This window comes from Choristoneura fumiferana, chromosome 30, assembly GCF_025370935.1.
Source record: "Choristoneura fumiferana chromosome 30, NRCan_CFum_1, whole genome shotgun sequence".
Lineage (NCBI taxonomy): Eukaryota > Metazoa > Arthropoda > Insecta > Lepidoptera > Tortricidae > Choristoneura > Choristoneura fumiferana.
Genome location: NC_133501.1, coordinates 705,149 through 717,882, shown reverse-complemented (window position 1 = coordinate 717,882; position 12,734 = coordinate 705,149). Strand labels below are relative to the sequence as shown.

The window sequence follows — 12,734 nt, the reverse complement described above, 5'->3', positions numbered from 1 at the left end:
GTACCGTTTGCTATAAATAAAAAGAGATCATGATTTGCATGAGAGAAATCAGTATCAAATGAAATAGTTTTTACTAAGACGGCATTTCAGTACATCTAATAAAATTTCCTTGGGTGTGCACCAAGGCCATCAGATCAGGTGCCTTTGATTTTGTGTATCGTATGATCAGAAACAACTAATGTATATTCAGAAAGGTTACCCTCGAATCGTCGTGCTTGGTTCAGTTGATTTTTGACAGCTACAGTTTTACACACACAAACATCACGCCTGTATTCCCAAATAGGGTAGGCAGAGCACACGAAACGTTACCGCTTCGGAGCCACTTTTAGCAATTTCAGGTTTTAGTGTGTACAGTTTTGTAATACGCTCTCTAGCGATTTACAAAAACGTGGATAACTTTTAAACTTTGATTTTCGTGATTTGCGTTTTAAACAACACTCGAAATATCAGCTTTGAAACATAGCAAACGGTATTAAAATCGGGCCAGCCATTCAGGCCCTATGACGCCACAAACAGACTTGTCGAAATTTTAGACAAGCGTGCTCCATCGCCTCCGTCTCAGTCCACACTTACCATCAGCTGGGCTACTACGAAACTCGAAACTTGAAGTTCGTATCGCACCGTCCCTCTCGCTCTCGTATTAAATAGTAAAAGTGTCAGAGGGATCGCACGACACGAACTTCGAGTTTCTTAGTAGCCCAGCAGGCGTGGTTGTGGTCAAATATTTGCAAGACTATTTCTATGAAAAAAAAAGGAGATTGGTTTTTTGGAATCTTTTTGTATTTTTTATTTCAATTCCAAATTTTTATTTTTACGGTCATCCCGTAAAGTAAAAATTTGGAATTGAAATATAAAATACAAAAAGATTCCAAAAAACCAATCTTAATTTGATTGCTTAGTAACGACATCTCTTGTCCGGGTGATCGGTTAGTTCCAATGGAGTGCCGAAAAAAGTTTCTCGATGAGGGCGGTATAGATGTCGCTAGCGTCACTGCTTAAGTGGCTAACATAAGAAACAAACAAGCTGAGATATGAGGTGCATAGGGGAAATTCGTGTCTGTACTGTTGACCATCAGTGGTGTAGCGGTATAGCACGCGGTACGGAATACCGAGGACCTGGATTCGATTCCCAGTGATGGTCTTATTTTTCTGGTTTTTCTGTGCATCTATATTTCAGTTTGTATTTTCAAAAATAAAGGAATTTCTTTTATGATCTTATGACTGGTACTAAAAAAGGATATATATACTCGTAAGGTAGAAATATAAGGCGTATTTTATTGACGGTGATATATATGTTGGTCGTCTGTAGATAGGTAGCGTAAGGTCAAGCCACGCAAGGCTATGGTGGGTGGCATCTAGGTCAAACTGAGGGTTGCCATTACTCTACCGCAATTTTATTAACTTATGTTTGTTTAATACTTGTCAAATCTTAACCGCTAAATATAAAAACATGAGATTTGGCACGTGTTCTTTGTGAAAAGTAAATAAATAAATAATAATAAATATCATGGGACGCTTGACACCAATTGACCTAGTCCCAAAAACTAAGCTTGTACTATGGACACTGGGCAATGGATAAACATACTTAGTTATATAGGTAAATACATGCTTAAATTCATATGAAAAATCCAATACCCGAGAACAAACATTCGTATTCATACAAATATCTGCCCGGCCGGGGATCGAACCCGGTACCTTAAGCTCCGTAGTCAGGTTCTCTAATCTAACCACTTGACCATTCGGTCGTCAAATGAAGTCAAATGGAATGAAGACAGAAATTGGATTTTAGTGAATTGAGTAGTTTCCCTGGTAAAAAATAGTAGATTGTACAACAAGAGCCATTTTACCCAAGACGTTCATATAGCCACCCGACCCGGTACGGCGAGGGTGGATAGACACATCGAAGGGAAAATGGGTTTAATGCTCAAGTTTTACACACTGCTTTTCACTTTGATTGCGAGGAAATGAAATAGCAACGGTGAAAAGAATTGTTCACTTACTTTGTACCTTTTATTTTTCATGAATTACTATTTAATTCTATATTTTTTAGTTCTATTGATTTATTTTGATTGATTCTAATTGATTTTTATAATTTGAGTTAATATTTATTTAAAAAAATATGTAGAAACTTTTTCGTTTGTGGCTGTTGACACCTGATTAACCTGGTCTTAGACGAAGATTTTACTTTATGCACTGGAGCATAAAAAGTAATTTTAAGTCGCCTAGATCCAGCGTAAACACGAACTTTACGAGCACGTGAAGTGAAAATAATATTTTATTTAGTCCTTCGGTTAGATTAGTAGAAAATATTGGACACGTTTTTTTTTCTTTTGTCACAAACGAAAAATTACATAGATGAAGCGCGTCAAGTTCGAGAGTTCGTTAAACGTTTGTACTTAATTTTGCAAATGCTAGTTTATTCAAAAAATGGCGGAGGCTAGTGCGCATATTTTTTGGGAGGCTGCGTCGGCGCATGTCGTCGAACCCGGGGTGAACGGCCTCGTAACGAATTCGCTAATAGTAGGCTTATGAGCGTACTTGAAGAGGCTTCGCCAAAGTGGTTTCGTTTTTTTTTTTTGTTTTTGGTAGTCGATGACATGTTTTGGCATGTTTAGTTTAGATTAGGGTCGTAGCGGAGGGTTTAGCGGAGGCAGGGGTTAGCGGAGGCGGAGCGGAGGTTAAAGTGCAAGTCTGTGTAAGTTAGAAAAATATAAATTCACGATTTATTAAAGTAATAGAAAATTGTAAACCACCACCTTCCGAACGTTTTCGTAGGGGTAGCTTAGGGGGTGCATAACGCACTCCTACGTCAAAAGTAGTTGATGACGATTTTGACGGCTGACATGATGATGATGATTAATGGGCTTAGAAAAATGCCTATTGTTGTCCTAGACCCTACCCAGGGTCCAGGGGGGGATCCCCTTGATCCCGAAGTTCGAGGCGGAGGCGAAATTCCGTTACAACCCTAATCATTATCTAGGCGACATAAAATTACTTTTTATGCTCTAGTGCATAAAGTAAAATCTTTATTTAAGACCAAGGTAATCAGGTGTCAACAGCCAAAAAAACGAAAAGTTTCTACATATTTTTTTATTTAAAATAATAAAAATCAGTTAAAATCAATCAAAATAAATCAATAAAACTAAAAAATATATTATTGTACAGTAATTCATGAAAAATAAAAGGTACATAGTAAGTGAACAATTGTTTTCACTGTTGCTATTTCATTTCCTCGCAATCGAAGTGAAAAGCAGTGTAAAACTTGAGCATTAAACTCATTTTCCCCTCGACGTGTCTAGTCTATCCACCCTCGCCGTACCGGGTCGGGTGGCTATATGAACGTCTTGGGTAAAATGGCTCATTTTATGCTCTTGTTGTACAATCTACTATTTTTTTATCAGCCGTAGGACGTCCACTGTTGGACATAGGCCTTCCCCATGGACCTCCAGTTGCTTCGGTTGGAAGTGGCTTGCATCCACCGTGAACCCGCGACTTTAGCCAGGTCATCCATCCACTTCCTTGGTTGACGTCCCATGCACGCTGCGCTTGCCAATCCACGGTATCCACTCGAGAACTCTTCTGCCCCAACGGCCATCCGTTCTCCATGCTATATGGCCTGCCCATTGCCACTTCAACGACCTAATTCGCTAATACAACCCTAGTACCATCGACATCTATGTATAAACTGCATGTTTCTCACACCAAAACGGCGCACAAAATTATGTTCACTCACAGCGCGGATTTGTGAACCTTTCACTATAGTTTGTTGACGTCCTTGACAGGGGTTGAGTCAAATAATATTGATGATTGATGCGCCGCGCGTTTTGTTCCAAACAGCCAGTCTAGTGCCGTAAGGTACCATCAGCCAAATATGTGGTCGTCGACCATCCTAAAGTTGATTTAACCGTTTGCATGTCATAAAACAATAATGCCACAATAGACGTGTCTGGGCCAATCAACTATTTTACCCACACTTTGGGTGTTTCCTGCGTTACCAAAATTGTCTCTGGCGTTACCAAAAAATCGTACTTCCAACAAGATATTTCACGGTTTAATAGTAGGAAGGAACTTACGTAGGATGGCATGTATTCATGAACACCATCTATTAAATTACAGAAAAAAAAACATGTTTACTATCTTATTGTACACTATTTTCTGCAAATAAATGACTTATGACTTACTTACAAAAATCTGCAATTGTTTGAAAAGTCGCGGACAGATTAGTGTGGGTAAAAAAGTTGATTTGCCCGTCTGTCAACTTGAAAGTTCGACTTTAGCGACATATTCATTTTGATAGGAACTTGTTTAAAAATTGTTAGACCACTTATTTTTGATGGTTGGTACATAGATGTCAATGCCTAATACGAAGTTCGAATTTTAAACTTCGTGTATAACGTACACGCGGGGTTGTTCCAGCTACGGGGGTGAACGCTCGTTTTGGCCAGACGGCGCGAACGATGCACTCTCTTTGTTTCCTCATTGCCGCGCTGTTCGGGTCTATGAAATATCGATCGGTTTTCAAATGACAGGTCTTTAGTCTAGATTCTAATATGTGTATACTAGTCAAATAAAAGTAAGGGCCACGTTTCATTGTTGAAACGCAAATATCAACAAATAATTTCATTAAAACATTCCTTGTATTAAAAATGGTTTTATGCGTGTCTGTTTATGGCATATATATTATAGCTCCCAAACGGATGGACCGATTTCAATGCGGTTATTTCACGTGAAAGCTAGTTTCCTTGCGGTGGGTTTTACTTTAGTTTCGTTGAAATCGTTTCAGCCATTTTTGAGCTATGTATTAAACTTTGAAATTACAGTCGGGGTGTATCAACTTTTTAAATTGGTTATTGCGTCAGGTTGATGGTTAAAAACAGTGAATGATGCTGAGTCGACCGTGCTCCACTTTGCGGAGCTCCTATCCTCTGTAACCTTACAGCTAGAAACACACTGACGGCGGAGGCGGAGCGGTGCGGCCGTCGCTCCGTTTCGACGTGAAAGACGGACAAACATACTTTTGCATTTATAATATTACAATATGCAAGAGGCTTCGGTTCGCGTCTGGTCTGGTGGAAACAGGCAGATTCGTGACTCGAAGGACGAGGAATACCCTTTGTTGGGCAAATATTTGCGTACAATGTAAGGGGGCTCCTAGACGGGCCATATTTCACTGCAATATGTGGCCGGCAACTATTGGTGTCCCTGTCTAACATGTGAGTAAGAGCAACAATCAGTCAGAGTCACAAATTGCGGTGAAAATATGGCCCGTCTAGGAGCCCCTTAACTTTCAGACTGGCCAGCTAAAGCTGTCCACGCATTTTATACGAAACTTTAATCTGGTATAATTTTTGAAACTGTCAAAATTGACATTTCTCATTCTAGCCCGGCTTAGATAATTTTGATACTTCTGCTATAAGAAATAAATAAATTATTTTTTTATTTAATTCAACCTCATACCATCCTTAAAATGCAAATCTAAGATAATTTTGCAGGTGGTAGGACCTTGTGCAAGGTCCGCCCGGATTGCTACCACCATCTTGCTCGCTAATCCTGCCGTGGAGCAGCAGTGCATGCACTGTTGTGTTTCGGCGTGGAGAGTAAGACAGCCGGTGAAATTACTGGCACGTGAGGTATCCCATCTTAGGCCTCTAGGTTGGCAACGCGTCTGCAATACCCCTGGTGTTGCAAATGTTTATGTGCGGTGGTGATCTCTTACCATCAGGAGACCCACCAGCTCGTTTGCCATCCAGTCGTATATTTTTTTTTTTGTGATAATGTACAGTTGGAAATGCAGAGTTGCTGGACGCTGTTGTCGAATTTCTTGACTAGCTCCCGTGACTTGTTATGCAAAGTATTCGTTTATCGGTATCCTGCGGGAACTACATATGCAATTTTTCAGGCTTAAAAAACTATCCTCCTGCCCAAAATTTTAGAAGATATATTCAATGCCAATCTGGTCAAAATGGTCCAAAAATTTATGCATCTGGACTGTACGTAAATGGGCACTGACAAAGGTCATAAAATTTACCAAAGGACTCCTAAAGTGCATCATCAACTTTCACACTTACTACATGAATTTTGATGCAGCTTGAAGAGTCCCGAGTATAATTATATCTGGAAAATTTAAATAATATCCAAGTATCAACAACGTTTAATCAGTGTACAGTTCAAATAATTTATTGAATCAGGCGTTACTTTGCGGAGGTCCATATCAATGAACTAAAAGAATTCTCCCTTGCTACGGCTTGGATCTAATTTCAGCAATGGTAGTTAATAAAACATGCCTTGACAGTAAATAAATAAAAATCAAGGTAGTTTTGAAGGACGGTTAAAAAATATTAATAATTTGTGGGTAGTTTTGTTTTGTTTTATAAAACTTATGTGGGTACTTGGGGAGTTACAGTGACAAGTTAAAATGGTGGGTGTGGTTCGTTAGTCTAACAACTGGTAGCATGGTGTACGGTTGTGTCACTCTGAAGATGAGCTCTGGTTGAGTTCGAAACGCGTCAGTGTAGTGTGGTGGTGGTGATAGATGGGTTTGTGTGATTTGTGTGTGTTCTTACAGTGTGGAGGTGGAGGAACTGCATGAACACGCATATTTTGCATAAGCTTAGCTATCGTAAGGTCGCAGGTGAGCATGGAAACTTTTAGTTCAGTGTACAGTTCAGCAAGTGTTGTCAGCCTCATTTTTTTTTTAATTTGCCGCCGTTTCGTGGACGTTTTTGCGGCCAGTCTAGTTTACATCTACAAATGAACATACGCTGATCGAAGCAGCCATCATGTTTACAGCGTCTATTTATACCCTCCGCACGTGGCCACGTGTACTCTCGCTTTCGAACCGTTATTGCGTATTAATTTGGCATTACAATTGTAATTAATAAGGTAATCATCGAGTACATTAATTGTTGTAGACACTTATTGTACTACTAAGTAGAAGCCTGGCCAAATAAAAGGTATCCATACCTATGTTAATCCTTGGGGTTCAAACTGTCTCTATGCGAAATTTTATCAAGAGTTTCGACGTGAAAGCGTAACAGACAGACACACAGACAGAGTTACTTTCGCATTGAGCCGTGGTGGCCTAGTGGTTTGACCTATCGCCTCTCAAACAGAGGGTCGTGGGTTCAAACCCCGGCTCGCACCTCGTGAGTTTTTCAGTTCGTAAATTCATGTGCGGAATTACATTTGAAATTTACCACGAGCTTTGCGGTGATGGAAAACATCGTGAGGAAACCTGCACAAACCTGCGAAGCGTTTCAATGGTGCGTGCGAAGTTCCCAATCCGCACTGGGCCCGCGTGGGAACTATGGCCCAAGCCCTCTTGTTCTGAGAGGAGGCCTGTGCCCAGCAGTGGGACGTATATAGGCTGGGATGATGATGATGATGATTGAGCTTATTACCTATCATATATCATATCAGCTGAATGATAATCATAGGTATAGATTAGAATGTAACATATATTACTTATCATGTATGTATATAGATAAAGTTCAGAATATGCAGATAATATTATGATTGCCTTGTGAAGTTGTGACTCATAACGTCCACATTTATACAAAGTACATGTTATGATTACGTATGCAATTATTTAATTAACAATAAATTTATATCAATAAATGTTACAGCATAATAACCCTCCGTCGAGCAGGCGGGTAAAAAAGCACTGCGAGAAAATGTTGATGAAAAAAATTACAATTGTGTAAGAAATCTTCCAAGTTTAGTTATAATTCATACCTTAGGCTGCTATTTACTCTTAAACTACTAATATATCTCAAGCAATCTTAGTCGCTATAATTTTCCTTGTAAATTTGATATATTTAATTACAATTCTGAATTTTTAATTTTTTTTCCACCCAACAGGTTAGATTTTAGAGGGGGGGGGGTTCACATCACACATTAAATAGAAAAAATCGCCTTAGCAACCCCCCAGACAGACAGACGGACAGACATGGCGAAACTATAAGGGTTCCTAGTTGACTACGGAACCCTAAAAATTACAGATCATTAATAGTAATATCCAGTCTGTTGTTAAATTCAAGTTTTAAGGCAAATAAAATTACACACAAACTTACTTTTGCCATGGCCTACCAATCCCTACAGGCTATATTTAATACAAAAAAACAGCAATAGATGGCACTACTATTAACATAAAATCGAAGGAAAGAAAAATAGCCAGTTGAATAGCCAGTATTAGGGTGATACCATTTGCTTGTACTAGGTGGTGTCTCTGTTATATATGTACTCTGTGCTTTTGCAGTGCAGTTTTGCTTGATCATACTTTTAAAACGATATTACATACATAAATGTTGCGACATGATCACCTCGTTTGAAATCATGGTGACATTGCATTACGTCATTGTTGTACCTATATCAGCCAAATATTGTGGTCTACTACCCTAAAGTTGATAATCGTTTACATGTCATAAAATCAATAAATATAAATAAATATCATGGGACATTTGACACCAATGAGGGCTATCGTTTTTTGTCTCACTAGATGGCGCACTGTTGCGTGAGGTTTTTAAGTATGGCTTTCAAAGTCTGTTATTACGGGTGCGAAAACAAAGTTTAGAATAAAATCATATTTAATACACCTTAAAACCGTACCATAAAAATATCGAGCATGCCGCAGTGTTGCATAGTCCCCGTTTTGTTCGGAAAAAAGGGAGGACAAAGGTTTCTGAAATACAAAACTGTCTCGAAACACCGACATTCATTGCCCCGGAACGCATATTTGCCATAATTAATTTCAGATATTGCAAAATATTCACAAAATTATTCTAATTATAAATAAACCCGTGTAGCTCACCCAAAAACTATGAGATTTGACATTTCGGAGACCTCACGCTACACTAGCGCCTCTAGCGGCGAATTCATACGTGATAGCCCCCATTGACCTAGTCCCAAACTAAAGCTTGTACTAGGCAGCAACGATTAAACATAATTATATAGATAAATACATACTTAAATACATATTAAACATCCAAGACCCGAGAATAAATACATTATTATTCATACAAATATCTGCCCCGGCCGGGAATCGAACCGGGGACCTCAAGCTTCGTAGTCAGGTTCTCTAACCACTTCAACTTGAAAGTTCGACTTTAGCGACGTATTCATTTGATAGGAATATTGTTTCGGAACACTGCCATAGTTCCTTTGCCTATCTGTGGTAGATGAATGTCTAGCGAGTTGTTATTGTGACATTAGAGATTCGGGATTGCGCCTAAAATTATAATTGCAATGTAAATGTGTAATCGATAGTCAAATGAGTAAAGACTTCAGTATTAATTTCTGTGTCGTATTATTATATTTCGTAACACAGAAACATGGTGTCAGAGTGAATCAAGTCAAGTAAAAGCAAATATAATAATTATCTATATAACATTGCCGATGCAAGATGGAGAGTGAGGAACTGAAGCTAATTCTTAAGCAACAAACTGAAATAATGGCTACTATGCAAAGCCAAATGAAAATGCTACAGCAACAGATGACAAATAAGCCGGGCAGTAATGAAAGCGATACTAAGAGTCGTGTCAATGTTCCCTGGCCGCAACCTTTGGAGGTTAACTCGGGCGAGCCGAATGAAAACCTAAGTTTTTTTAAAAATGGATGGACAAACTATTGCCTAGCTACGGGTATGAATAAATGGGGTGAAGATAAAATGGAGTTGAAAGCAGGACTTCTCATTAGTGCGATTGGGAGTGCGGCCATGAAGAAATATATGGAATTTGGTTTAACAGACGAGGAAAAGCGATCAGAGGGGTCAATTTTACGCAAAATGGATGAAACGATTAAGAAAAAGACCAATATTATTTATTGCAGGTATATTTTTAATGCCCGGAACCAATTACTAGAAGAAAGGTTTGAAGATTATCTCTTAACACTTCGAAAGTTAATAAAACCCTGTGATTATGGTGACATTGAGGATGAAATACTACGAGATCGTATAGTAGTGGGCATAAAGGATAACGAGGTTAAGAAGGAGCTGCTTAGGGAGGCAGATTTGAAGCTAGAGTTGACCATTAGTATCTGCCGGTCAGCGGAAACAGCGGCAGAACAGCTGACAACACTTCAGAGCTCTGAATGTGAAGTAAATGAGATAAGTAAAGTTAAAAAGTATAATAAAGAAGCTCAGTTGTGTAAATTTTGTGGACAGAAACATATTTTTGGACGAGACAGATGTCCTGCTTATGGAAAAAGGTGTGAGGCATGCAAAGGCCGAAACCATTTCAAGCTGGTCTGCAAGAAATTTCGTCATCCTCGTACAATTAAAGAGGTGAGAGAAGAGTATAGCTCCTCAGAAGAAGAAACAATCATAAAAGCTATACGAGCTAATGAAAGGTCAGGACATACAGAGGCTGAATTATTATTTAAAATAAGAGGAAGGTGGGTTCCTCTTTTCTGTACTCTGGATACAGGAGCACAGGTGTGTGTAATGAGTATAAAAGACTACAAGAAGCTTACGGGGTCAGAAGACGTGTCAAATCTCACTATGCCATCACATAAGTTAAAGTGCTACAATGGGTCAGAGCTGGTTGAATTTGGAGTGGCACAATTTGAGTGTTTAAGAAATAATAAACTTTACAAAATTGAGTTCCATATTGTAGAGGCAAGCCATGAGCCTCTTCTTTCTGAAAATGCTTGTTTGTCCTTGGGTCTAATAAAGTACTGCAACTCTGTTAATTCTGGCAACATTAAGGACAGGGCTAAGGCTGTTGAATTATTTAAAGAATACAGTGATATATTTGAAGGCTATGGCAAGCTTCCAGGTGAAGTTTCACTGGAGATAGATGCATCAGTGCCACCACGCATACAGTCAGCACGAAGAGTTCCTATGGCAGTACGAGAGAAGCTTAAAGAGGAGTTAGAGCAGCTAGAAAAGGATGGTATAATAGTACAAGAGATGCAGCACACTGATTGGGTAAATAATATTCTGATTGTAAATAAAGATTCCAAATTCCGTATTTGCCTGGATCCTATTCCTTTAAATAAAGCTTTAAAAAGACCCAACTATCAATTCACAACATTAGACGAGATGCTCCCGGAACTCGCTAAAGCAAAAGTTTTTACAACAGTAGACACTAAAAAGGGATTTTGGCAGCTGGGTCTGACAGAAGAGAGTAGCAGATTAACCACTTTTTGGACGCCTTTTGGCCGTTTCAGATGGCTTCGGCTGCCCTTCGGACTCTGCTCATCACCGGAGATATTCCAGCAGAAGTTATCCAGTCTGCTCAGTGGGCTTAAAGGAGTTGAGATTATAGCAGATGATATCCTAATTTATGGAGTGGGTGATTCTACAGAAGAAGCCATAGTTGATCATAATATAAAATTGGAAGAATTATTTAAAAGGCTGCGAAAGATTAACTGCAAGCTGAACAAAGATAAGGTACATCTCTTGCAATCTTCTGTTAAATTTTATGGACATGTTTTGACAAATGAAGGAGTAAAGGTGGATGAGTCCAAAGTGGTTGCTATAAAAAATATGCCTACTCCAGAATCAGCTAAGGACGTCCTAAGGTTCTTAGGTATGGTAGGATATCTGGGTAAATTTATAAAAAATCTTAGTTTCCAAGCTAATAATCTCAGAAAACTTACTAGAAAAGACACTGAGTTTCATTGGTCCCAAATAGAAGAAATGGAATTTAAAAATATCAAGAAAATTATAACAGAACTGCCCACATTGAAATTCTTTGATGTAAATAAAAATGTTAGTATAGAATGTGATGCAAGTGAGTTTGGATTAGGGGCAGCTCTGTATCAAGACGGTCAAGTGATTTGCTTTGCTTCTCGCTGCTTGACGCCTACAGAAAAAAGATACGCTCAGATAGAGAAGGAAATGTTGGCAGTTGTTTTTGCATGCACAAAGTTCAACCAATATATTGCAGGCAAAGGTAAAGTGACTATTAATACCGATCATAAGCCTCTTGTTAATATAATGAAGAAACCACTTACGGATGCCCCAAAACGCTTGCAGATGATGTTAATGACTCTCCAAAAATATAATGTTGAACTACAGTTCATACAAGGAAAGGACAATCATGTAGCGGACACTCTTTCTCGAGCACCTATAGTAGAGCAGTCAGATGCTGTATATGACTTAGAAAACGAGTTAAGTCACAAACAGATATTTAAGCTAATCAGCGAGCACTCAGTGGTTACATTTCTCAAAATATCAGACAAACTTATAATGAAAATTAAAGAAGAGACTGAAAAAGATCAAAACATGCAGAGTATTATTGACTACATTATAAACGGATTTCCAAGGTACATATCTGACTGGCCTATTGAGCTTAGAGCTTTGTATAAATTCAGCCAAGAGCTGTCAACAAAGGATGGTCTGATATTCAGAAATGATCAGGTACTCATTCCAACAAGACTAAGAAAAATAATGACAGAAAAGGTTCATGTCAGTCACAATGGAATATCTGCTACACTCCGTCTAGCCAGAGAAAATATCTTTTGGCCTGGTATGACTATAGATATTAAAGAGTATGTAGGAAAATGTACATTTTGCGCCCAGAATGCAGTGTCCCAAGAAAGACAATCTTTAATAAGCCATGAAATACCTATCTACCCATTCCAATATGTATCTATGGATGTATTTTCAGTTGGCAATTTAAAATTTTTAGTCACAATTGATCATTACTCGGATTTTTCGAATTAGACCCGCTGAGTTCCTTGACTTCTAGAGAAGTAATTCAGATATGTAAAAAAAATTTTTCGCGCCATGG

The 12,734-nt window shown here is 38.7% G+C and overlaps 1 protein-coding gene across 1 annotated transcript; it reads left to right on the top strand.

Annotated features, from left to right (window-relative positions):
- Window positions 1-9,137: 9,137 nt before the first annotated feature.
- Window positions 9,138-11,257, top strand: LOC141444792 (uncharacterized). Its single transcript, XM_074110439.1, has 2 exons — window positions 9,138-10,924; window positions 11,167-11,257. Exons 1-2 carry the CDS (start codon window positions 9,401-9,403, stop codon window positions 11,245-11,247), a joined length of 1,605 nt encoding a protein of 534 aa, XP_073966540.1. The 5' UTR covers window positions 9,138-9,400; the 3' UTR covers window positions 11,248-11,257.
- The last annotated feature ends 1,477 nt before the right edge of the window (window positions 11,258-12,734 follow it).